The sequence below is a fragment of the Centropristis striata genome, chromosome 2 (assembly GCF_030273125.1).
Source record: "Centropristis striata isolate RG_2023a ecotype Rhode Island chromosome 2, C.striata_1.0, whole genome shotgun sequence".
Classification (NCBI taxonomy): domain Eukaryota; kingdom Metazoa; phylum Chordata; class Actinopteri; order Perciformes; family Serranidae; genus Centropristis; species Centropristis striata.
Window position 1 is genome coordinate 35,725,234 of NC_081518.1, and position 27,983 is coordinate 35,753,216.

General features: G+C 39.7%; 2 protein-coding genes across 3 annotated transcripts; one reads left to right on the plus strand and one right to left on the minus strand.

The window, feature by feature from the left end:
• Window positions 1-1,134: 1,134 nt before the first annotated feature.
• dhdh.2 (dihydrodiol dehydrogenase, tandem duplicate 2) lies at window positions 1,135-9,438 on the plus strand. The gene is made up of 7 exons (XM_059350147.1): window positions 1,135-1,266; window positions 3,962-4,073; window positions 4,693-4,856; window positions 6,482-6,737; window positions 7,329-7,453; window positions 7,687-7,837; window positions 8,964-9,438. Exons 1-7 carry the CDS (start codon window positions 1,177-1,179, stop codon window positions 9,074-9,076), a joined length of 1,011 nt encoding a protein of 336 aa, XP_059206130.1. The 5' UTR covers window positions 1,135-1,176; the 3' UTR covers window positions 9,077-9,438.
• pkma (pyruvate kinase M1/2a) lies at window positions 9,431-26,676 on the minus strand. 2 transcript variants are annotated; one of them, XM_059350136.1, is made up of 11 exons: window positions 26,536-26,676; window positions 19,743-19,918; window positions 19,478-19,569; window positions 16,338-16,469; window positions 16,035-16,221; window positions 15,424-15,694; window positions 15,046-15,196; window positions 14,686-14,838; window positions 12,169-12,335; window positions 10,877-11,058; window positions 9,431-10,720 (listed from the first exon to the last, which is right to left on the minus strand). In XM_059350136.1, exons 2-11 carry the CDS (start codon window positions 19,897-19,899, stop codon window positions 10,614-10,616), a joined length of 1,599 nt encoding a protein of 532 aa, XP_059206119.1. In that variant the 5' UTR covers window positions 19,900-19,918; window positions 26,536-26,676; the 3' UTR covers window positions 9,431-10,613. The 2 variants fall into 2 exon arrangements, with proteins under 2 accessions (XP_059206119.1, XP_059206110.1); XM_059350127.1 differs by lacking the exon at window positions 12,169-12,335 and adding an exon at window positions 12,686-12,852 and having other exon boundaries at window positions 26,536-26,674.
• Window positions 26,677-27,983: the final 1,307 nt, after the last annotated feature.

Consider the following 27,983-nt stretch of genomic DNA (forward strand, 5'->3'; position numbering starts at 1 on the left):
CACTGTGGAGTGTGTGATTGATGAATCCAATAAAGGACTGATTGTGAAAGCCTTGTTTCATTTCAAATATCATCCGCTGGAGAGAAGAAGAGACTTGGAGTGGCACATTTGAATCAAAGTGTTCTGTCATGTCTAACCCCTGCAGCCGTGTACAGATAGATTCATGTTCTCCATGCAAAAATAGGTTGCACTGTCTGCTTTTCAAGGTTGGGACAGAGAAAGACCTTTATGAGTCAGCAAAGAGCATGGCTCATTTAGCCTAATACTTTTTCTATAACCTTTGGGCTCATGGGACTACAAAAAACTGCAGTGTGTCCCATTGATACAGGATGTTGTTCATGAATGCACAATGCTAATCTTTTCATGCAGCAGCATTATTTCGCCTACTAAGTAATAATAACATCAAAACTCTGCGGATATTTCCTCAAGAAAATTATTTGTGGGGTAATATTAAATCATACAAATACTTATTTATTTTAATATGTATTGTGCTGTTTCTGTGCCACAACTTTAACCTATTATATTTACTTATTTACTATAGGTTAAATAAATGGACCATTCAGCCTCAAGCAATATAATGATGAATAGCAGGCAAACAACAAAATGCCTCTGTAGACATGTCTGCTCTTAATCAACCAAGATGAACCAAGAGGGCTGCTTTTTATTGATACAGAACATTTCACTTCAAAATAAAATGACGAATTAGATAATAGATAAATAGTTTGGATTTTAAAAAATGGTTATTTGTATATATATGTATATATATATATATATATATATATATATATATATATATATATATATATATATGTATATATATATGTATATATGTATATATATATATATATATATATATACATATATATATATATATATATATATGTGTGTGTATATATATATATATATATATATATATATATATTATGACCTAAATAAAATTGTTCTATGTATTTGCAGGGGGAAAATGAGATAATAGAAAACATTAAAAGGTAACGTGACTATTCTTGTGTTATTTGTTTTTTGAGGTCACGTTTTTGTTCTGTTAGCACATACCATCATCATCATCATGGTATTTTTATGCAACTTCATACAGTTAAAAATAATACTGTGTCTCCACCTTGTGGCAGATAACTGGCACTGTTAATAGCAGGTCAGTCAGTTTGTTTCCAGTCCAATATGGCAACCAGGTGGGGAATCTGTAGCGCGGGGAAGATCAGTCATGACTTCACTGTGGCCCTGAAGACTCTTCCTCCTGAAGACCATCAGGTATCAGTATGAGTACAGGCGAAGACACAAATTGCCTTCATATCTGGTTTCAAACGGAAGACGTGTCCTCGGGAATCTGCGAGGCTTGTCGCTCCGTGCAGGCTGTATCTGCTGTTACTCACGATATGAACTTTGTATTGTTAAAATCAGGTCCTAATGAAGTGTTGTGTAGGTTTGCAGCCTGCAACTTTAACGATCACATTGCCACCGACACTGTAATGTGAGTCTATATACAATGCAAGCTACAATTTGAAGCATTTCGAACACTTGGCACAATTTCTGTTAACCGTAAGATACGCACTAAACGAGCATCTATATATTTTTTGCACTCTGTTATCTAAGCATTACGGTACGCCTTTCCTACAATAATTCATTCAGGTTTTTCGAAATTTGTAAGCCTGTTACAAACATAAATGGCACAATGATACAATATTAAAGAGTAATTTTCCACATCAAATATAAAACAAAAGAGAGCTGTCCTATGGGGTTCCCTGCAAGTTTTATTTAATTACAATTCAAAACATTCCTTTTTTCTTCATTATTTCAATGATAAGAAATACTGACCTCTGTTGTGATTTTAGAAATCCTTTCTAAAAAAAGTAGGCTATTTACCAATAATAACAATAATAATTTTAATTAATGATTCACATTCACCAGCTTTAATAAATGTACCAAAAATCTAATTTTCTTTGAAACTGTTACATTTCGGAAATACCCAGTAATGCAACTGTCCCAAAAGGCACCAACAAATTTAAATTCATAAAATATATGTGAAGTTGTTTTAATAAGTTTACCAAAACTTGATCAATCTTAAAAAAAAAAAAAAATCTCCGTAAGGATATTGCGTTTAAAAGGAAGTGGACTTCCCTTACTTATGGTGCATTTTGAAATTCTACAATTCTACAATGTCATTTAGCAGACGCTTTTATCCAAAGCGACGTACAAATGAGAGTAATACAACACAAGCAAGGATGAAGTCAAGAAACATAGCAAAAGTAAGAGCCGTGGGTTAAGTTCGAGTCCATAAGTGCTTTATAGGTCGCAAGAGCGGTCAGTGCAATACTTGTCGTAGTCGTCAGTGTAGGACAAGAGTGAAGATGTTCAGTGAAGAGTAGAGTCTTTAGTCTCTTCTTAAAGATTGAGAAGGGCTCAGCAGAACGGATGGAGTTTGGAAGTTCGTTTCACCACCGGGGCACTAAAGAGGAGAAGAGTGGTTTGAGACGCAGAGGCCTTCAGCGGTGGAGGAGCCAGACGTGCGTAGTGGACAGTAGTGTTTCTGGACCTGAACAAGGGAGTTCAGATAAGAAGGGGCTGTGCCCATTGCTATTTTGTAGGCAAGAGACAAGGCTTTGAATTTGATGCGGGCTGTGACTGGGAGCCAGTGCAGAGAGACGCGGAGTGGAGTGACATGTGCTCTCCTGGGCTGGTTGCAGACCAGACGTGCAGCCGCGTTCTGGATCATCTGCAGAGGCTTGGTGGTGCACGCAGGAACACCCGCCAGTAGTGAGTTGCAGTAGTCTAAACGGGATAACACAAGGGCCTGAACCAGGAGTTGGGTTGATTGATGACGACGAGCTCCGTCTTTGAGAGGTTAAGCTGAAGGTGGTGTTCTGTCATCCATGCGGAGATGTCCACAAGACAAGCAGAGATGCGGGCCGAGACTGTGAGGTTGTTTGGTGGGAAGGAAAAGAAAAGCTGGGTATCTTTGGCATGATTGTGCTAAGTGAGATGGTGTAAATTGAAAAAGAGAAGCGGGCCTAGCACTGATCCTTGAGGCAACCCAGTGGAAAGGTTTTGTAGTTTGAACATTTCTCCATTCCAAGAAACTTTAAAAGATCTCCCTGCTGGGTAGGACTCGGGTGGGTTTGGATGTAGGACAGAGGTTGTTAAGAGAGGAGGCAAGAGTGGAACAAAGAGTGCCTGCGGCCTTGTTAACACAAAGTAAGGCTCCAAAGGTTTTGACGAAAAGAGACCCATTCTGAAGGAACTTGAGTGTCCTCCAGCAGAGAGACTGTGAACTGAATAAAGAAGTGGTCGGAAACATGTAGGGGTGTGACCATCAAGTTTGTAGTGGAGCATTTGAGAGTCAGACCAAGTGTATTGCCCACTTTGTGAGTAGGAGGGGTGGCGACCTGTTTAAGGTCAAAGGATGACAGAAGAGACAGGAAGTCAGAAGCTTGGGCTTTCTCAGTGGGGATATTCATGTCTCCCATGACAATCAGTGGTGTTTCCTCATCAGGGAGGGCCGAGAGTAGCATGTCAAGTTCTACAACGTAGTTCTCAAGTTGACACCCTGGCGGTCGGTATATGATGACAACAATGAGTTTAGCTGGTGAATTTCCAGATTTTTTCCAGAACTGAGGGCACCAGTGCCGCCTCCATGTCCAACAGATCTTGGTGTGTGGGAGAAGACAGAGTCAGCAGAGAGTGCTGCTGGTGTGGCAGTGTTTTCAAGGCGGATCCAGGTTTCAGTCAGAGCAATCAATTGTAACTTTTCTTTGCTTCACTTTTGGAGAAACATTGAAAAGTAAAACCTATTAAAAAGCAGCTTCTATTAAGGGTGGATATATTTATTGACTAATAATAAGTGGGGGACTTTAAGAAAGTGGCAATTTCATTATTTTGCCAATCTGATCTATATCAATCCATCTATATCCAGGTTGCAATATTTAATACTCTAAAACTGTGTTCACAGGTTGTGGCTGTGGCAGCTCGCAAGTTGGAGGATGCACAGGAATTTGCCAAAAAGCATAGCATCTCCAGAGCATACGGCAGCTATGAGGAGCTGGCCAGAGATCCAGACATAGGTTGGTTTGATTCACTGATGACTCATTGCATTTGTTATTTTAATTACTTTAAGCACCATATAGATGCCAGAAATATGCTGAAACTTTACAATACAACAAACTCCATCAGCTACAGTACAGGCCAAAAGTTTGGACACACACCTTCTCATTCAATGCGTTTTCTTTATTTTCATTACTATTTACATTGTAGATTCTCACTGAAGGCATCAAAACTATGAATGAAAGCATATGGAATTATGTACTTAACAAAAACGTGTGAAATAACTGAAACCATGTCTTGTATTTTAGATTCCTCAAAGTAACCACCCTTTGCTTACTAGAATATAAGACATGTTTTCAGTTATTTCACACTTTTTTGTTAAGTACATAATTCCACATGTGTTCATTAATAGTTTTGATTAATCTACAATGTAAATAGTCATGAAAATAAAGGAAACGCATTGAATGAGAAGGTGTGTCCAAACTTTTGGCCTGTACTGTATATCTCCATTCATTTCCAGTTCAGTTTGACCCACATCTGTCTTCATTTCCTGTTGATATTTTACTGTAACATGAATTTTGACTGACATCATCCTATTGTACATCATGCTTCCTGGTTTGTGTTTTTATGTGTGGGCAGATGTGGTGTATGTTGGAGTTATTCACCCCTACCATCTGAGCACTTGTCTGCTCTTTACGAATGCCAAGAAGAACGTGCTGTGTGAGAAGCCGCTGGCCATGAACGCCAAGGAGGTGAAGGAGATCCTGGCCTCTGCCAAGAGGAATGATGTCTTCCTCATGGAGGTACGGATGAAGCTGACCAACAAGAAAATATGCAACCCAGATTCCGAAAGAGTTGGGATGCTGTATGAACATAAATAAAACAGATTGTGATAATGTGCTAATCATTTATGATATATATTCAATTGAAAACTGACAATGAATGAATTGAATATGTATGGGGATGCCAGCAACACATTTCAGAAAAGTTAGCAGCAGGGCAGCAAAAGACTGAGAAACTTGTGAAATGCTCAAAACAAACCTGTTTGGAACATTCCACAGGTTAACTGTAAACACAAGCAGGAATGGGGCAAAGTTCCCCACTTTGTGAAAAACTGCCTAGGCAAATAACCCAGCAGTTTAAGAACAACATTTTTTGACCCACAATTTTTAAAAAAAGATTTAGAGAATCCGGAGAAATCCCATGCAAGGAGAAAGCCAAATATCAACAAATATCTAGAAATGCCGCCAAATTCTCTGGGCCCAAACTCATCTGAGATAGACTGACCCAAAGCGGAAAAATGTGCTGTTGTCTGATGAGTCCACATCTCAATTTTTATAAATCATGGACATTGTGTCATGCAGGCTAAAGAGGAAAAGGACCATCCAGATTGTTACCAACGCCAAAGTTCAAAGGCCAGCATCTTTGATGGTATGGAGGCATGTTAGTGCCCATGGCATCATGGGTGACTTGCACATCTGTGAAGGCAGCATTAAGGCTTATATAAGACAATGTGAAGCCACATTCTGCATGTGGCACAACATAGCTATGAAGAAAAGAGTGTGGGTACTTGAGGGGACTGCAGTCCAGTCCTGTCTCCCTTTGAATAAATAAATACAACAACAGAGACCCAAGAAAGAATGGGAAGTAATGGGAGTTTTCCTTGCAAAATGTAAGCATTCGTTCCTAAATTCTTACTGAATGTTTTAAAAAGAAAAGGTGATTCAGGCATAAAATTCAGAATAGTTTATTTACAATAAACTATTAAGTTTATCAGTTTGCACATGAAATGTATTGTCTCTGTACAGTTTTCTGCTGAAATTATGCCAAAGAATTGGCAAATGATCACATAATTTACATTTTAGACAACATCTTCATTTTAATATCTTCTCATTTTCCCTCTTCAAAATTACTCTGATTTAGGGATGTCTGCACTAGAGGTTGATCTACTTTATTTTCTGTTCGTGGCAAAGTGTCCACAGATTATTAGTATTATGCAATACTTCTATTAATATATGTCTTGTTTCTGAGATCAGTACAACACGACAAATTATTAACACTGTTTATCATATGCTACATCCATGTAAAATTATACAGCATTTATTTTTACAATTACAATTTAAAAAATCTAAATATGGCATCTAAATGTATCTTGGATGAATGAATTGGTAAGATTTCCACTGTATCTGTGTTGATATATAGCAGCAGACATTTAAAAAAAATAATGGTTTTATCATGAAATGGTAAATTGGTCTTTAAAATGAGCCATAACAACAAGACCTTGAAAATAACTTTATGTGATACCCAGATGAGCGAGCAACCCTTTTTTAATAATTTAAACTTTGAGCTGTACTGTTTGCACCTGAATACCAACACACCAAACCCTCAAACTGTAACTGTATGAACTGCTTCCTGCTCCCTGCTGCAGGCTGTCTGGACCCGATTCTTCCCGGCCTCAGTGGAGATCAGACGGCTGCTGGCCCAGGGGGAGTTCGGAGAGGTGAAGATGGTAAGATCGGAGTTTGGTGTGCCGGTGATACACCTCCCGAGATCGTCGCAGAAGGAGCTGGGCGGAGGAGTAATGCTAGATATTGGCATCTACTGCCTGCAGTTCATTTGCATGGTGTATAATGGAGAGAAGCCAGAGAGCATTCAGGCCACAGGGGTCTGCCTGGAATCAACAGGTAATGAAAAGAGACCAGGACTCACAAATAACTTCTAATATTTAAATTTTAATTGTAATTTCTCAAGCTCTGTCAATCCATTATGGGTAAGTTTTGTGAAAATAGCTTAATCATTTGCCAAAAATGAAAAAAATGTGTGATACGAGTGTAAAGTACATTAGAACCCTGTTATAGTGGCTCCTCCTCACTTCTGCTGTGATCACATTGCACACAGGTTGACAATGGCAAAACTGTACCCATTGACCTAAGTCATATTCATTTGCAGCCTCTCATGTGATAACAGAGGAGTTTTTAACAACATAACAACATTGTTAAATCTTTTTACATTATAATTCCTCCTGATAAGACTCTTATGTGTTAACTAACACAAAGGCTAAGGTTTCATAAGTCCACATACCTAGTGTTGCATACCTCTGTTATTACACCAATACAATACTTCTACAATATAAAGTACTGACTCAACATTTTGTTTGTAGAGGATGCATGGAAGACACATTATTCATTTATGTAACTTCAAACCATTCAAACCAAACCAAGTATTTTGTTTTATAATGTATTCATTAAATGTGAATCATATGACTGTTATTGCAGGAGTGGATGAGACTGTTGTTGTCACTCTGAAGTTCTCCAAGAACAGGATGGCAGTGTTTACATGCTCTTCTGGTTTACAGCTGCCCAATGACGCCATCATTGTGGGCACAAAGGGCACCATCAGGGTAGGTCACCACAGCAGGGCTGCATAGTCAAATAAAATTCAGAAAGTCTGAAATGCAGAACCAGTTTTCACTTTTTGCATGTTGAATGTAAAATTAAAGATTAAGAAGTGAAAGTCAAGTGTAAAGTAATGTAGGAGGGAAATGAGGAAGTTAAATGTGTGTTGTGTAACATAAAAATGGGGAATTATTTTCACCGCAAACACAACTAAATATCCTGTTGTGTGCCTTTTTAGGTCCCTGATCATATGTGGTGCCCCACATCATTAGTGGTGAATGGGAAGGAGACCCAGTACCCGGTGCCTGAACCCAGTTTGCCTCTCAACTTCCTCAACAGTACAGGGATGCGATTTGAAGCAGAGGAGGTGCGACAGTGTTTGCTCAAAGGTACTGTGACATTCAACGTCTGTATCTATAGCACTACAGAGAATGAACTAACATACAGGTACATTTAAAAAAAATTGGAATATCGTGAAAAAGTTCAATACTTTGCCAATTACTTCAGAAAGTGAAAGTCCTATATAGATTTATTACACATATATATTTCAAGCCTGTATTTCTTGTAATATTGATGATTATGGCTTACAGATAAGGAAAGCACAAAACTCAGTGTCTCAGAAAATTAAATAATTACATAAGATCAATTAAAAAAAAGGGTATTTTAAAAACAAATGTAATGCTTCTGAAAAGTGTGTTCATTTCTATACACTCAATACTTGGTTGGGCTTTTGCATGAATTACTGCATTAATACGACGTGGCATGGAGGTGATCAGCCTGTGGCACTGCTGAGGTGTAATGGAAGCCCATGTTGCTATTATAGCAGCCTTCAGCTCATCTGCGTCTGGTGTCTCACGTCCCCTTGACAATAGCCCATAGACTCCTTGCTGGCCAGTCAACCACCGTAACACTATGGTCATTGAAGCAGCTTTTGGTACCTTTGCCAGTGTGGGCAGGTGCCAAGTCCTGCTGGAAAATGAAATCAGCATCTCTAAAGAGCTTGTGGAAGCATGAAGACTCTAAAATGTCCTGCTAGATGGCTGCTATGTTGACTGTGGACTTCAGAAAACACAGTGGACCAACACCAGCAGAGGACATGGCCCCAAATCACCACTGACTGTGGACTCCGATATTGAACTTTTTCACAATATTCAAATTTCTGAGACAGTGTTTTGGGTTTTCATTATCTCTAAGCCAGAATCATCAAAATTACAAGAAAAACAGGCTTGAAATATTTCACTGTACGCGTAATGAATCTATATGAGTTTCACTTTCTGAAATGATTGAAAAAAATATATACTTTTTCATGATATTCTAATTTTTCGAGATGTACTTGTATTACCAAAATAACTACAAGCATAATGAATAGGGAATTGATTTAAATTTTCGTTATTTTTGCTTTTCAGTTATACACTTTCAACACTAGGTGGCATCAGATACACCAGAATCATTTCCTATGCTTACGTGCAGACTGAACAGTACATGTGGTGACATTATGGGTTTTTCCCCATGTAGGGCTGAAGGAGAGTGCCGTTATCTGCCATGCCGACTCTGTTCTGCTGGCTGAGGTGGAGGACGAGATTCGCAGACAGGTGGGGGTGGTGTACAGCCAGGACTGCCAGGACTGACACATGGACCATTTGCCATTGATAAAAAAGATTATGATGGATAATAAAAAGTGTTAGATTAATACACAATGAGTGAAGAACAAGCCAGTTAACCTTTTGTGAGGATTAAGAAAGTGAAACTTTGTCCTCTTGTTCTAATTTGGAAAGCAAAGATTAGCTTCAATATGATTAATGTGTTCTGGTAACAATGCTTGATATATTTTAAGCCCTTAAATCCATTATAACCTATTCACAACCTCACTGTAAAACACAAAATTTCACCTGATCCGTTCATTTAATAAATTTACTGTATAACTACTCACAAACTAAAACCAATGATTGTTCATTGTAAAATAAATCATTCACAAGGCAGAGTTAAGGTAGGTGCTCGTCTCTTTTTATTGATGGAAATCCAGTCTTTAAGGACAGCTCAGTACACCTGCTAGACATTATATTACCCCTTTACATTTAGTTAGTTCTTACACTCTAGCATTACAATCAAAAGCATGTTAGACACACGAAGAAGGCTACAGTGGGCCACCAACAAAGGGAGAAGGACCAACAGAGCAGTTCTACCCATCACCTGCTGGGGTTGAGGGGGTGTCATCCCATCATCAGGAACTCTAAAAGTGCTCATTTATATCAGTCAACTTTTGTGAATCATACGTGATTCATAAGTGCCAACTTAGATATGATCCAAATGCGAATAAATGTAAAGGCTTTATGATACATCTAATAACACAAATACAGTAACTAGCCCAAACATCTATGAGGCCAACATCCAAAACTAACATTTCTCTATAATCAGACAAAATATATGTAGTATTGGATGCCCCAAAACAAACTTTAACCACTCACAAAAGTCAAGTATAACATCAAATGTAACATTGTCTGGAGGAGATTAGGAGTGCGACACTTACAGATACACTTAAATACAGTGATAGCTGGCATTAAGAGAGGACACGTCATACACACAGCACTACACAAGGATCTGTTTGGATGGAGTGGGGGAGCTGTGGCTGCTCTTCAGGAGGAGCCCTTTGATTTAGGATGCCACAAGTTTGTTCGTTGGGTCGGCAGAGGAGTGTGATTAGTAATCTGTTACAGTACTCAAGGTGCTCTGTGAAGATCAGCCTACCCCAGCCACCTACTCCACCTAAACAAGAGCCAGTATGCGCATGCACACAGACCAGGATTCACTCTCAGACTGGTTCGCCTTTAATAATACAAGTGTTTGAGTGAATAAATACAGCAGTTTTCTGGTCAGGGTGTATTAATCTGAGGCCCTGTTGACTGGTTTGACTGAGAGAGTCGATGTGAAAGGAATGGAAATGGAGTGGAAATGTATGAGTCAAGCCTCCACTCCCACCCGAAACAGCTCTTTGGCTCAAAGACTATATTGTATTTTATTTCTAATTTCTTTGTGTCATTGCCTAAATGATTAATAGTTCAGAGGTTGAGCCTGAGTTGTTGGATGAGAAGAGCCGTCAGCTGGAGTGGAGAGCTATGAAAGATAGATGAAGGTGGAGGGAGAAAGCAGAGCAGCCCTGTTGGCTGTTCAGGCCACCAGAACCACGCGCATGGTGTTGGTGTAACCGGAGCCTGGGCGCCAGCCGGTCAACACGATGACCACGTCTCCCTCTTTGAAGAAGCCTCGTGCCTTGCCTGGAAATTGAACAAAAGTTTAAACTTTTACACTAAGCTCAGCACAGTGTCTTAGTTAAAAGCTTCAATGGGTATTTTTCTGAAAACACTGTTCACTCGATCCTTTGCAAGGTTAAATCATTGCACAAAATACTAAAAGGTGACATAGATTCTTACCCATATCCATGGCAAAGTTGACGCGCATGTCGACATCCTCTGCCCACACATCATGGGAGGGTTTGGTGTAGAGGACGGGGAAGATGCCGCGGTACAGGTGGGCTTGGCGAGCTGTCTGGGCGTTACGGGTAACGGCAAGGATGGGGGCACGGGGCCTGTACCTGGAGATCAGGTGGGCGGACCTGTACATACACACACAGAAACAAGTTGGGTATAAAAGATTACCTCACCTCATTGACCATTTGCAACAGTATGACTAAATATTATTAAAGGATAACTAAATATACTAAAGGATTATTCAAATGCAGTATTTGGAGTTATATATATATATATACACATAGAGAGAGAGAGAGTATAAAACCTTGTGTCGGATAACACTTTTTTTTTACTAAACTAAGTGTATAAGCCATTAACCTTAATACTCGGAACATATAAATTAACTCCAGGCAAATGCATTCTTTCTTGGGGGAAACAATTGAGTGATTTAAAACCCTGCACCCCGCATACAACGAGCATTTTTAGATATTTTGGCTGACATAGGGATTGATTCTTAGATAACCAGCATTTCTGTATTAATACAGAGTTGCAAAAATATAGAACTTAAGGAAAGGGCTGTTTAGCGGCAAGATTCTGGATCTAGCATACACTTGTGATATACATTTTTTAGGTGGTTAATACATGTTTTGCTGCCCATCCTCAGTAGAACATTGCTTTGCTCTTGTATGCTGGGTGTTTGCTAAGCTCATTGAATTCCATTACCTAAATCAAAACAACAACAAAAGATGTTAAGTTGTCCCGCCCAAACAGGTGCAACACAACTAACAGGATAGTCAGGGAAGCTGAGCAGAGTCTTTACGCCCACATTTGATTTGATTGAAAGGTCTCATCAGCCAAAGTAAGTGATACTTTTGGTGTATCTTGGATGTGCATTCATGGACTGCATAAAGCAGCACTGTGTGTATAACTAATGATTTACAACAATGTTTTTAAGGTGATACATTTCATATAATATACCAAACACTCACTTTGATTAAATCGCATGATACTAAAAGTATGTGAAGGAATGACATTGGGACTGAGCTAATGACAACCCCGACTCTTGCTTCGTGTTGCTTATCTCAACCCACCCTATGTGACAGTGCATTTCAGACACACACACACACACACACACAAAATCAAAGGAGAGGGAGACCCGGTCTGTTAGAGCCTTTTAGGTACTGGAGGAAGTATCAGGCTGTGTGGGCAACATCTTACCTTCATGATCACTTCACCTCTACCCTTGTCTTTCTTACCTCCCAGTCTTGGTGAGAACAATCATGGCACTCGCGCAGCATTTGAATGATGACTCAACGGCACCAACAGCCACAGCCTCTGAGGGGTCTCTGGTCAGTTGGGAGTGTCTCCTCAGCTCCTCAAACAGCTGTCTGTGGAAGGTGGCTGCCTCGGCCTCCCGTGCTATCTGAGTCCAGATGGACCGTGAGGGAAGGGCGGGGTAGGGTAAGGGAGGGTTACTTTCAGTCACCCACGCTAACACTACAGCACACCGGGTCATTTACACCTCTGAGAGAGACTGACAAATGTGTTGTAAGACTCCTGGTTAAATATCAGCTGTTGCGCTAATGATGGGCTACTTTTTCATTTCAACACTGAATCAAACTGAGGCCAAATAGAACAAAGCAACCAGCAGTCTACTTAAAGCATTTGCCAGGCTCTCCCAGTCCCTGTCTGGCCCTACTCTCCCTCTCACAGACTCCTCAACCACGACATTATTGTCCTCCTTGACCTGCTTGGACCAGATAACCTGCCTACCTTCCAGAGCCAGTGAGCACAATCATCGCAGAGGCTAAGCTCTTAAAAGAGGCCTCAACTGCGCCGATTGCAATAGCCTCAGCGGGGTCTTTGCAGTACGGCGTGGAGCGACGCAGGTCCTCAAACACCTGCCGGTGGAACATGGCTGCCTCGGCTTCACGGGCAATCTGGCACAAGTGAGGGCAAGATGCATCAAGCAAAGGCATTCCCACACCAGGCACACACAGATGGAAGGAATGGAGGAAAATGGAGGAAAAGGAGGAAGTACAGGAACATGAGAAAGAGAAAGGGACAATGTTAGAGACGCACAGGAAAAAGAGAAGTTCAAGTAGAGAAGAAATGGGGGGAAAAGGAGATGACAGAAGGTACAATGGATAGAAGAGTTCAGGAGTGCAGTTAGTGTGTGTGTGTGTGTGTGTGTGTGGGGGGGGGGGGGGGGGGGGCAGGAAAACATCAATGTTAAAACAAAAGGCAAAATTTCACCACAACCAATTACATCAGGTATTAGAATAAATTAAATAATAGCACAATACAACCCAATGACTATTTACCCTTAAGATTAAATAAAGAATTCAAAGACTATTACAGAATAAATTAAATATAAATTAAAAACTGTTGAAACACCAGACTTAGTCAACTGTTAGTTAAAAAAGGGAGCTGGAAAATGTAATGCCACACACTGCACACAAATGTTAAAGAGTTAAAGCAGTGAATGAACAAGACACGCATTAGAAAGATTGAAGTTAATGAGGAGACAATGTCCGAGGTCAAAAGTGGCTGAGAAGCAGAGTTGTTGCAAGAAGTCCTCTCACTAAAAGTGCAGTTTTAAGACTGTGGAACCTGTTTACTTTGGATTGTGAAGCACAATGTGCAACTTCTGCATAACAGCAGCCAGCTCAAAGTAGGAGCTGCAGTACTGCTGAGTCACTCCTGCATCTGCATAGCAGTGCAAAAACAGCTCAAGCTGAGAACAGTGGAGATTAGCCAGGAAAGATCTGAACAACAAAAGACAGGCAAGACGGCATTAAGTGCATTATCTATCCATGCAAATATGATTTTGATGCAAGAATTCATTAAGACCTGAGCCTAAGATGTTCTACCCGTGTCTGTCCCTGACTGATAAAACTGAAGAAAAAAAAATGTAGGTGTAAGAAATTTGCATCAACTTTTTTTAATGATCCAGTTATTGGTTAATCAGAAAAGGACAATTTTACCTTAACAGATGCATTATGTGAAGATTTGATTTTCATTTTTTTTAAAGTTTGGGACCACACTATGCTGCTGTTCTTGTTCCCTTTTCACCACCCTTATTGCACTGCAAATACTTGTTGACGAGAAATGTTGGATCAATTTAGCAATACCATTGAAAATTAAGAAATGGTTAACAAGAAGAGCAGCATACTGAATCGGTTAGATGAAAAAGGTGCTGGTGACAGGCATTTACCTCAGCTTGTTGGACTCAAACGTCCCAACATGCCATAAAAAGGTAAGTCACGCACTTAACTGCAGGTCCAGCTATTCAAAGCATCTGCACAGCTTGTGGATACAAACAGGGTTGTGCCACCTTTGTATACGGTCATTACTATTATCTTTAACTGATCGTATTGATGAGGATTAATCATTCATACCTCAAGCTGAACGTCTCACTTGGAAGTAAGTGGATGGAAAAATGAATAAATGAGAGGCATTTCCAGTTGGCCCAACAATACTGCTGACACTTTCCTTAGCAGCTGTGAGGCCAAGTGGGAAAAAAAGATGCTGCACCATTGGGCAACTGAATGAGAAGTTATAGATGTGTTCAGGAGAACACAAAAATGAGGAAACGAGAAAGAGAAGTCCCCGAGTCTTTGAGCATGCTGGCAGTTATAAATAAATCATGCAAGATCATCCCATGAACACAATAGATTTATCCAATTAATAATCATTTTAAAACTAGAGCCATTGTGCTTTGATTCTGAATAAATTATTGTAATGTGTATATTGAAAATGCATTAACTCACCATGTGCTGTGTGCGTACTGCCTCCAGAGGGTAATCTCCCTTGGCGGTCTCTCCACTCAGCATGATGCAGTCGGCTCCGTCGAGCACGGCGTTGGCTACGTCACTGCCCTCAGCACGGGTGGGCCTGGGCTTCTTGATCATGCTCTCCAACATCTGAATGGTGTTCATGTGAGGCGTTAGAAGGTAACATACACAAATATATGGTACCAACAATATAAATACTAACATTATCTTACCTTCTTCTACAGCACATGAATACAGATATTGACACATTAAGCTTCCAGTCTTTATTTATTGAACCTCAGTCCTATGGGGTAATCAAGCTGAAGAAAAGGAGGACATCCTTTGCATTTATCTAACCTGAGTGGCACATGTGATAGGCTTGCCAGCTCTGTTGCAGCGACCGATCATCATCTTCTGGGCTAGGAAAACCTTTTCTGTGGGGATCTCGATACCCAGGTCACCACGGGCAACCATGATGCCGTCGCTGGCCTCCATGATCTCATCAAATCTGCACAGGAGACAAAATTAGTTAAATATTTTAATTCATTAAAATTTAAAAAGGATATTTAAGTTATTAAGAGCCATGTAAAAGAGGGGCATTCATAAAATACAGCTAACCAAGGAATATGTCAAATAAGATAAACTAGAATCACAGCACAAATATATCATGATGTAAACAAAATATCTGCATTACTGGATCCCACACAAGAAAACTCTTCCTCCACACCCACACACCTGCGTACACCCTCGTGGTTCTCGAGCTTGCTGATGATCTTAATGTCTTTTCCTTTCTCTCCTAGCACTGCTCTGACGGCATGTACGTCTGCTGCTTTGCGGATGAAGGAGGCAAAGACCATGTCGACTCCGTGCGCCACACCAAACTGCAGGTCTTTGATGTCCTTTTCCGAAACAGCAGGCAGGTCTACGGCAGCACCGGGGAGGTTCACTCCCTTCTTGCTGCCCAGGGTGCCACCGTTCTCAATCTCGCACATGAGGAAATCAGAACCTGGAGAGACAGGGAAATATTAATGCCCTGAGGGCTTTAACTTGGGTTGTATTTTCCAAACATTTTAATGGATCACAAGAAATTTTATTAATGTAATAATAATAATAAATTGTATTTGTAAAGCACTTTTCATACAGAAATCTCAAAGTGCTACAGAAACCAGAAACAAGAAAGAGAAAACTCATTAAAATCAGCAGTAGATAAAAAAAAAGACACGGGTAATAAAGTACATTATGCAGAGCCAAAATAAAAACATCTAGGGACAACCTAAAAATGCCTCCCTGAACAAAAAAGTTTTAAGCCCTTTCTTGTGTATAATGTGTGCCCATCTTCCACTTACCAATCTCCTTGACCTGTAGGGACATGAGTCCGTCGTCAATGTAGATCTTGCTGCCAATTTCCACGACATTGGGAATGTTCTTGTAATCCAGCCAGAGGATCTCTTCACTGCAGTTCTCCTGATAAGCATCGTCCAAGGTTATCTTGATCATGTTGCCCTTCTTCAGCTCAACCTCAGCTGTGCCACTCTGTCAAATGATTCACAAACATAATTTTATTTTCTGTGTGGTTTGTTTCATGAAAAATGTTCTTGTTTGCACCTAATAAAGCCATTTTAAAGACCACCAGGTGATCCTAGACTCACTCCCTGGATGAGGCCGGTCCTGATCTCTGGGCCCTTGGTGTCCAGGGCGATGCCGATAGGCCTGTACTGGATACTGCCGGGCGTGAAGCTCTCGCATGCCTCACGCACGTTCTTGATGGTATCTGCATGGTACTACAGGAAGAAAAAGAAGTAGAAGATGCTGAAATACCTCCACAGAAAACACGAAACAAGATACAGAGCTTCACACCTTTGACCTCTAACTTATCTTTCTAAGCAATCTTCTCAGGTGCGTCTGACAACTCACACAGTAATAAACATGAGTCATAATGTTACCATCACTCCTGGGTCATACTGTCCTTTCTACCACCATACTGTCACAGAGGACTCCAAGTACACCAAGCAGAATACCTGAGAACCTTTTAGCAAAATTAAATAATGCTTTTTGATGAGACCTAGGAGATTACATATCTTACAGAATCATTTAAAAGTAGCATTATACAGATAAGGAATGTCATCGGATGTGTCGTTGAGGATTGCAATGTCTTTTGCCTCAAGTGTGTATTCAGAGTGAGTCGGCTGAGGAAGTTTCTCAGGAGGAAATTCCTCAGTGAAGTCAGTATTGAACAACACACACAATAAAACCCAACAATCAAAATCCATACACAATTAGAAATGTAAACAGACTAAGGAAAACCATCAATCCTGTGTTCTGATATTGTTCAAACCATCAACAGAACCTGCCGGCCAACCTTGACCTTAAAATGCTTTAGGAAATGAAGGGGGAAAAAGTCAGTACTGTCAGATTACTGTTGCTTTCATATTTGCCCTTTAGAGCGGGCTAATGAACACATAGCACAGTGTCTGTGGCTTTGAAGACAGCTCTCCGCTGCACATGGCTTAAACTTCCCACCTGGGGAACCAGAGCTTTCAGTAATAACTTAAGTGGCAGGTAATCATGTTGGCTGCCTTTCCGACTGCCAACATATTGAGTTAATACTACACTGACTGTGCTGTGACTAAAAGAAAACCTGGATCGTCTCACCAACTACAAACAAAAAAACCTTGATCCAGGATTAGACCAAGAGCAAGTGACCAAAACACTTAAAAGTGCAATTAAGATTGCATAAGTCCAGCACTGGAAGTACAGGGTTTGAAATGCAACCTTTTGAGAAGTTAGCTTCAGAAATATAAAATGTCATGATGTCAAACCAGAAATAAATATATGGATGATGTCTTGGCAGCTGTTGGCCTCCAGTATACTGCAGCATTTTAGTAAGAGAGGAAAGGTAAACACTGTAATAGTTTAATAAAACCAATGCTGGAAACTGAATTAAGAGCATGTGACTATTAACTGTGTATCGGGTCCAGACAATTGTAACTCACTTAACCATGTAACTCATTCAGCTATCCCCTTTTGTATTCCATATTATTAAAACTGGTTTTAAGAACTGCAAGTTTCTGGATTTGCAACATAATCTATTAAGTGGACTGTCCTTGGTATTGGTTTGTGTACACAAACAATTACAGAATCTAGGCGTGCTGCCTGCTGAGAAGATAAAGGTTACCGCGAGGCAGGAAGCTACACATGACGTATTTATAGTACCCCAAGCCCACAAAGCTCAGATTTCTTTTGGTGTTCTAAGAAATCAGATTAACCTTCGATACTGTTGAAACAACTGCCAACCACTCGGGTCGCCAAAGCTTCACCAGAGGTAACAAGACCTTCTGTATTTAATGGGGTTGTAAGACAATTTTAAAAATAAATACATTTAAGAAATAAAAGTACAATTTGTCTATATGTCAGCATTTCATTCATTTCCATCAATCAAACTAAACAAAATTGTTATTTTTTAAGTTTGAACATAATCAAACAGGATAAGGGCATTATGAAGACCTCAAGTATGTATTAAGCATTGTATTAAAAGTTCCTTTAAAAAAAAAAAAAAAAATCATCCTATAATACAGGAAATGATCTGCCCAAAATTAATCCAAATCTTATTTTTTAAGATCAGCCTTTATTTTGAAATTCTCACTTTATATTTATACTTGTTATTCAAAAACAGATTGTTTTTGCTTTTTGTGAGTAGATATAAATGTAACCAGTTGTGTCATATGAAATTGCATATGATATTGTCACATATCAATCACAGGGCCAGAACTGAACCAAATCTAAATCGCATCATGGCAGACCTTGTTATATATCGGCAAATATCATATTTTTTCCAAATAATATCGTATCATGATAAAACCTGTGATTTACACCCCTACCATATAAGATGGTGACAGTCAGCCAGTCTCTCTCTCCCCTGGCTTCCACCTCTTGAGTCTGTTTGGTTATAGTTGGTTAGTGTTTGCTGTAGCATATTGGTTTTCATTATTAAATTAATATTGTGCATGTATGCCTCCCCTCTTTGTCTTACCTCAAACTGGATTGGGGCATAAAAGCAACTCACTTGACCATGCTTTTGCCTGCTTAGTGAACTTATTCACACAATGGACTTGTCTTTTTCATTAGAGAAGCAAAAGGGATCAAGGTTATCTGCTGTTAGATGAGAACTTGTACTGACAGATGGCAAGATTCATTACTAAATCTCGTTTGGCTTTTTCAAAGATAAAATAGTTCTAGCCAGGACGATTTTTTTTAAACTTGTGAAACCTGTTGGATTTTGACTTTTGCTTTTAAATGGAATCCTTAAAGATAACTTTTCTGATATGTTATTGTGCTAAGACAATAACCAACCTTTCGGGCGAGATCTGATATCAGCCATGATATCTATCTGTCCTCCAGTAAATCATAAAAGAAACAAACTTTACCAAACATGTGCCCTTGAGTGACACAAAGACTTAATCAGGCTGCATCACTCTGAGTTGAACTTGAGTTGAACCAGACCAATCTTAAGTAAGTTAGCTCTTCTATTTTTTCCCCCATTCATTCTGGCAGGCCAGGCTGATTGCAGTTCATAATGAACTGTGTGCTTTTTCTCCATGAGCATTGTGGACTATCTACTTTCCCCATAGTTATTTTATGCAATGAGTACCCAATACCATCCCATACCATTCTATGATAAAGCACAGAACCATGTTTGATTGAAATTACAGCAATGTTTAAACGTGATTTTAAACAATGCGACTTTAAAACTCCAATCAGTTACACAGTACAGAATTGTGCAAAGACCCACCTCATGTGTGCCATGGGAGAAGTTCAAGCGAGCAATGTTCATTCCAGACTTGATCATCTCCTTCAGAGTATCCACAGAACGGGAGGCTGGCCCTGCAGGCAGTTATTCAAAAGGGAAGGATTAAGTCATAGTATAACTTTTAAAAGGGCAACAACTATCATTGAAGGTTAATAACTATAATATACAATTACAATCTCTGAATTGAAAAATCCATCATGGCAGAGCCCTAGTAGCACCTATAGATATTTCAGCAACTGATACCAACCGATGGTGCAGATGATGCCAGTGTTGCGTGCAGTGGTGGGCTCAGAGTCAATGTCCAGAAGGCACATGTGTTCCAGGAAGGTGTCGGCCATGGCAGCGTTGAGCTGCTGTGTCTGGATGAAGGCTGAGCCCATGTCTAGAGACTTTAGCTGAGGCATGGCTATCACTGGAGGAGTCCTGCAGAGGAGAACAAAGAAGAAAAATAGTTTATATAGAGCGGACACAGTGATCTGTTCAGTTAATTATTGTTGGTCCAGGTTTTGCTAAACTCTTTTCAGTCACCAGTTACTTTAAAAAAGCTCAGATTTTGAACAATTGCTGGTTATACTGTGCACATCAGGTGGCTTAAAGGGTATGCCAAATGTTAAAACTTAACAGCATTTGGCTTGTAGCTGCTAGGACTCATTTCACACTGTGGGTTTATTCATGTATAACGCAGACTGAGGTTGAGGGTGAGGGATTATTTCCAGCTGAGGTCACCCTGGCCAGCAATTAATGTCACTGTATTCAACCTGCTGAGTGTCCTTAACAACATACTCCATCTAATCCTGACCTGCTGTGCAGCTAACATTGTGGCAGTGAAGTCAAAGGAAAGGAGAATGTCCCAGTAGGAATACATTAGTTATGTTGATTACAGGCACTCAAGTCTAGTCCAGGACTCATAAGAGTTGTTATTCACCTCTAGCAAATCGTTTTTGACTAACCTCAGCCAACAAGACTAAAGAAAATAAAAAATAGGTTTATGAATGTGAGGAGAGAGTAGGAGAGTGACATGCAGCAAACTGTCCAGCCAGCCAGGACTCAGGTCTTGGACTCACAGCTAGTGGTATCTGTCCCCTAATCACTCAGCTATTGGGTTGTTCCGCTATTGCAATTCTGTTTAAATAGAAGGGGTATTGTGAGCTTCTTTGCACAAGACTGTCTTTTCTTGACTTATCATTTGCCTTTCAGGTTACACAACCAAAAGCTTGTACAGTGAATGAATGTTTGCCTTTAGCTGTGATAAAAAAAAATCTCCTTTTCAGTTAGTTTACAACTGTGTATAATTTGTTAACGGATACACGAATGTTGAAATGAAATGCAAAGAAGCATGTTAAGGCTAGTGCTTCTACACTGTACTGCCATCGTACTCCACACTGAGGAGCAGTGGTATAGTTTATTCAGCCTCTAGACCACATTGTACATCGTGTTCCCACCCACTTCTCCCTGAGTCACCCATGGCAACATCACGAAGCGCATCTACCAAGGATGGAAAAGCCACGCTGTTGTCACTTGAGAAAATTCTGCACACTGTACACGGTAGCACAGAGATGTTACATCAATTCCTCTGGATGTGAATGGCTCAATACTGTCACATGCATGCCGCATGCACCGATGTGCCTTGCCTGAGACACTTCCTTTTTTTCGCTTCAGTCTACCCTGACAGATTTATGAGAGATCCAGTATAAATGCATGTTTCAACTAGTAGCCAAGGAAGTTGGTGTATTTGTTCAGGGTGTAGCATGGCTCTTCTATTCTGATGAGGAATGTCTCTCCCACTGTGGCTCTAGTTGTTGTGATTACATAACTGCAGCCCTGCTGGCCATGATGCACCAATTAATCTCTGAAATGCTTGGAAATACTGTTGGTATCTGGTGATATGATAGTGTGTGATAATGGTTATCAGCATCACCAAAATCAACTGAATTGCTTAAGGTGAAGACCTTACTGGACAAAATGTTCCAACATATATTGCAACTGGAATACACTGATAATGTACCTGTGGTGAGCTTGAATAACATTGAAATTAACAATGTAAGATTATAATGATTTAAGTAGCAATGATCATAAAACATTCATAAAATAAAGGAAATGCATAAGAGATGTAAAAGTAGTTGATAGAATACACTAATGTGTGTACATTTAAGTCAGTTACCTTGAAAATATAATGACCCCTAGCCAGGTGCAAACTCGACCACAGTCCAAACCAACCAGGGGAGAGATTAAATGTCTTGTTTGAATTATACATTGAGTGCACTTTAATAGAGAACTCTCACTAGTTGCTTCTTTGGCAGAGCACAGGTTAAAAAAAACCTGATGTCTCTTTAAGGGAACAACCCCTCATCCTTTTCTGACCCCCTCTACTCAGACTCAGGACCTGTCATGGATTACTGACCCTGAGCAGGAAGTCTATGTGGAGACATAGAGCAATGTATACATCTAGACCCAGCTGGGTGTCTACAATGTGAATATAATTAATATTTAAAAAATAAATAAAAACTGTTTTCCAAAAGTCTGTTCCATGTCAGCCAATGAAGTTATCAAGGATGGTTCTGGCTTCTTAGTAGCCTTACTAAAAAAACAGGCTGCATAGGCTAATGTTGTACTCCTATAATGTGAGTGCTGAAAATAGACAGTGGATGGCACATTTGTAATGGCAGCACATGTGGTTCAACTACAACTAAAGACATGATCACTGCGGCCTTTCAGTCTCTCAGAGGAAAATCTGTTGCATTCGATAGTAACACCAATGCTGTGACCCTTTCTTACTCATCACATCCGCATGGCAAAGCATCGTGGTGGGGGATTCCAGGCAGAGCCACTATACCAACAGGCCCCTTCAACTGGAGCTGCTGGCTGATGATGTAACACTTGAGTCAATGGGACCGATGAGGCTGTACGTGAGCACAGTCACATCTCACTACTGCAACACACAAAACCATGAAAAGGCTGGGTGGAAACATCGGAGTGGGCTATACCACAGGAAAAGACTGCAGAGGGGGGAAAAGAGTCTGTGCAGACAGTTTCTTAAATAATTTCCTGTTTTATTTATGCATCGTCTTTTACGGGTTTTTTTAAAAAAGAAAAATAAATAAAAATGATGCTACAATGGTGTTTCTTTTACAAAATGTTGATATAAATGGTACAACGCAAGAAATGAACCATTCTAATATCCAGCACACTGCTGATGTGGGGTTCCTTGAGGAATTCAAATATTGAATTGCAATTTTTCAAATTGTTGCTGGTTACAGCTTCTCAAATGTGAACATAGCCATTACCCTGCTCTGTTGCATGTATCATTTTTAATCATTAATAATTTTGGGCTATGGCATTTGACTAAATCATTTTATTGAATATACATGGACAATTAACTACAAAGACCTGCTAATGGAAGCAATTTTGTGAAATATATTCCTAAATGTGTGTCCTATTGAGTAATAAATATATCACAACTTCAAAGTTTAATGTAAGACAATGCAACACTGACAGTTGCAATTGCAAAACAGGATGAGGATGCACATTTGTCTTAGAGGAAAGGGTTGGGACAAAGTTTTAGGCAGCTCCCACACTTGACCACATATGTGCACTACACATTAGATGCATGTCCAAAAAATAGCTATGACCAATAGAAGTAACAGTAATAAATCTAAAGCTTTTCATTGAAACAGAACAGTGACACATTTTAAAAGCAACCTAAATTGCTTATAATGTCTGATGTTGTCCATCCCCCTTTCCATTTAAAAAGTATCTTTTTCCCATTTGCAGCAAGGCTGATTGAGAGATTATTAATTGTCACATATTGTTTTACGTTTGACCTGTTTGCCATAATCACATTTTAGATTTTAAATGTGCATCCACCACACATCTGCTCAATGCCTTTGCATTACAGTGAAGTGGTCAAATTACAATAATTCAAATTTCAAAGTCATAGCCTGTTTGTCAGTTTAATGAAATTTTAATCCTCAGGTATCTCAACTTCAAATATCACCTGTATCCTCAGCAGTGGTTTTATTGTTTTAGAAAGAAACATGATATAACTCAAGTAATGACTAGTCTTCACCAAGTTCAATAAAGTCTTGGTCTGTCTGATCCAGCTTGCCAACTCCTGGTTGTTATGGAAAGGCAAAATTACATAACAGAAAGAATGGCTGACGGACAGACATGGATAGCGTGTCTGACCCCAGGACAGCTAGTCAGCAGCCGCCACAAGGCAACAGCAGCCATAGTAACCGTGACACAGATGCAGGGCTAACTTTAGAGCAAATAATCCCCTCCAATCCCTTCCCAACACTTCTACCTTTGAAACATACTCACTTGTTGTAACATGCTCTCAGTCACCTTCTTCTCCAGGCTGTCAAAACAATTTCCTTATCACTTTTTCTATGCAACATGCCTGTGCAATCATTAGCTGCCATGGTGGCATTGCTGTCAGGGTGACATGACATTTACTATCTTCTACTACTGATGTGACATAACAGTAGGCTAATCCAAGTTGGCTTACAGAGACAGTAGACGGTTTCTATCAGACACACTCACTCAGTCAAGGCACTATTTACAGATTGCACTACATACCCCCAGTAGATCTTCCTGTTCCTCTTGGGGACAAACAACCACCTTGCAACAACTGACCTCCACAACAACCCCAGTGTGTTGGAGCTTCCAATGCCAGTGAGCGAACCACTCCCTGCAACAGCAGTCCAAGCTGACTTGACCGCTGCAGTGTAGGTGTATACATATGACACTTTCAAGTGCTCAAGAGTAAATCCCTTCAACGAGGATAAAGGATCTGGAGGGCGCCTGCTGTGACAAGGCAATCGCAACGACCGGACACAATGCACATACATGGGACTTCCACCACGATAAACCAGAGCAGAAAACATTGGTGTCACACCAATGTTTTTACCAGCCTGTCATACAACGCCCCAGGCCTAAAAACAGAGTCATGGCTATTTATAACTAACAGCATGCAGTCTGTTTGTAGAAATCTTACACTCAGAATGTACAATGGTATTTACAGTATGCAGGCCTGAAAACTCCAAACAAAATTTAGATGGACTACTTCATGGTTTTAATTTCATGAGTGCTAGCCTACAGAATGCAGTTCATACTCAATGCATTTCCAGTGCACATGCTAAATCATCTGGCAATATTTTAAACCCATGCACTTTACATCAAATTAAGAGCCATATAGTTGCCACTGCAGTCAAGTGTGTCTGCAGTAGCAAAGGGATACCCATAATTGGCAGTTTTCCAACCCATGGCTCCATGTAGCATTAGTCAGCAAACATGCAGCTGGTGGGAAGGGACCGCATGAGAGCAGTGCCAGCTGCAAAAGGCCTATTATTTACTGCACTGTTACCTGCACCTTACCACAACAGCAGGTCAAGGACACTTTAACCCAGAACATAAAATTACAGTTTTGCCATCCATTACCAGCAGTAGCTGCTGGACTTCACAATTCATTATCATCTTTGTAAATTGCTGGTTACCTGCATCTGCTTCTTAAAGTCACAGCTAAAATTACAACTTAACAGTCTATACTTAGTAGTGTTGAATTTTTCATCAGCAGTTCATATCTGTGGGAGAATAATTTCAACAGTCTGGATTTTACATAAAGTTTATAGAATTATGAGAGCAATGGAATTTGTTAAGTAACGGTCATTTTACTGAGATATATTTATGACAACTGAGAATTTCTAGTCACTTGATATTATAACCTGACTCCTGACTCCATTTTGTAAAGAGGACCAGAAGGGACATAGCATTGTGTCTACAAAATTATGTTATACACAAAACAACTATTTTAACTATTCACTATTTACTCACAACATATGCAGCACAAGCTGGCCCTATGCATATCCCATCTATGTCCCAGTCGATGCATTTGACAAGCATGTGACATTACAGTTTAAAATGCAGCATCATACCCTGCCCTGAACAAGTCATTTATTTCTGCTGTTTTAGGAACTGGCTGTAAAACGGGCCTTGATAATTACACAACAAGGACAAAAAAGTTCAAGTTGTCAGAGAGATAAAAGCTTTAACTACCTATAACCTAGAAAAAGAGTTTGGCCTGCCATCCTGCCGAGTGTATCCAGTATCAACAAGGCCTGTTTTCTGTAGCACCAGCATAGTGCAGCAAGCTACTGCAGTGAAGCTGCTAAGGCAATACAGATTTCAAACTACATTATTCATATGATTTTCTACAATACAACGAACGAGGATAGGATGCAAGTGATTCTGAGTACATATGAGAAGAAAAACATATGTATAAAAAGGATGAACGTGCCACATTTATGTACAAACCAACAGCCATATGAAGGAAAAAACATTTCAACGATAACAAGCGACTTGTTAACTAGTTAAAACGCATCAGTAGTTAATTGTATAATATCAGAAAATACACTGCAGACGATGCGCTAAAGGTCACGTTCTCATCCTGCGTCACATTTTCCTGCTCGGGAGAGTCACAGAAATTGACCAATGGGAGGCCGAGAAGACGGAGCCGCCACACCCACAACAGGAGGCAACAGGAAGAGATTCTTCAACGTTCAACACTTCACGCATCACATTTACATTGTATAATTTCTGATGCAATGATTGTGTAAAGCGATAAAACAAGACTACAACATGTTAGTCAAACAATAACATAAATGTCTGCTCGATGCACCAACATACACAACTAATGAATTCCCTTCAGTTTATCCATCTATAAACTGCAGTTTCAGTCACGTAGTTGAACAGGTACCAAGCCAGAATAGCAAAACTAAAATGGCTAAGATAATCACATGCCTCCAGGCGTATCGGGATTTTAAAACATTATTTCAATAAGCTAAAGAGTAAAGACTGGAAACAAGCCACTAATGGCAGACTCACACATGCCAGGACTCACCAGCTGGCAGGATGTAGCTGTAGATAACGCTATACTGAAAGGCAAAAATGGTTAGAAAGCGGTTTTGTGACAACGCAAGTTATCAGGTCACTTCATAGCATCGATAGACTAAGTTCGCAGCCCCTGTTGAGAAGATACCCACCTTATCTGGCTGGACAAGTGCTTGAACTGATGTAAGTGCTGCTGCTACAGTGAGAGAGAGAGAGCTGCTCAAGGTGATCTCTCTAGTCCCTCAATCTGCGGAACTACTTTCTAGGGATGCTGAGACATATCCATCCGAGTGAAAAAAGAGGATTGAAAAAGTATATATCGTCTTTACGCGTTTACACCAACGGCACACAGAACATGTTATTTAGGCATGGGTTTTATTTTCTCATTACTCTTGTAAAAAGTCAGAAAATGGTAAAACTAAAAACGACGCGGAGTGATACCCAGATACGCGGAGGACGTTCTTGGTAAAGTTAGAGAGCCAATCGCAGCTCGTGTATGCATTATTAGAGCATGGTGCGCCGACATGTGACCGGAGTGCTGCATTTCCTGAAAGACGAAGCTGTATGGTTATTATGATTATTCAATGTCTTTCAATGAGGTTAGTGGCCCTTTTAGAGAATCAAATGAGTCATTTTTCATGTTGTCAGGCTCCATTATCCAACAGATGCCAAAGTCAGTTTTGCAATTTATATGGTAACTGTATTGTAAGCTACCTAAATATTATTCACCCCTCTCTGGTGCTGCAATTAGAGCCAAATTAGCCATGTGTTTACTGCGAGTGCATCAGCAGTCACAACCAGTTAATGAGTGAGGAGTCTAGTGATAAGCTAGTGCCTTGCTACTGTGCAGCTTGTAAGACAATACTTCCATCTGGTGGTGACAATTTATATTACAGTTTAAGATGATTATTATTTTCCCCCAATGGTATTTATGCATTAGCTTACATTTAGGTTTATGTTTTCCATATTTAGTATTGGAAAATGCAATAATCATTCTAAATACATTTTTAGTACACATATTTTAAGAACACAAACAACATTGCTATTCTAACAATATACCATTGCACACATTTCATGTAAATCATTAATCTACTGTAGCAGTAGGTTGGTATACTACTACTACTACACATTTATTTTAATTCCATCTGATAAAAACAATGATTTGATTTCCCCTGAACATAAGAAGCCTGTAGAACTTTGTAATAGGTACACATTAAATTGCTATACTATTTATTTATTTATTTAATTATTTTTACATTATTAGTGTAAGGCATTTACTAATCAGCCGTGGTATATTAATGTACAACAGAACTTACAGATATAATGGTTGTTTGTCCAGTGCAGACACTAGCACCTATCTTCCAAACGCTCCAGAGGATGAGTAACTCTTGTTTTGTGATAATCAGCTCTGCCATGAAGATGACAGGCAAACTAAGTCCTTGACACAGACACACCTTCCTATTATATCTCAACTGTAGTGAAGTTGAAATCTAAACATTTAAACTTTGCAACAGAGGTTTGATTAATCTATCTGTCAAATATACTATTTAAGTTACTTTTTTACTATATAGGAACCACTGGTGTTTTTTCTTTTCTTTTT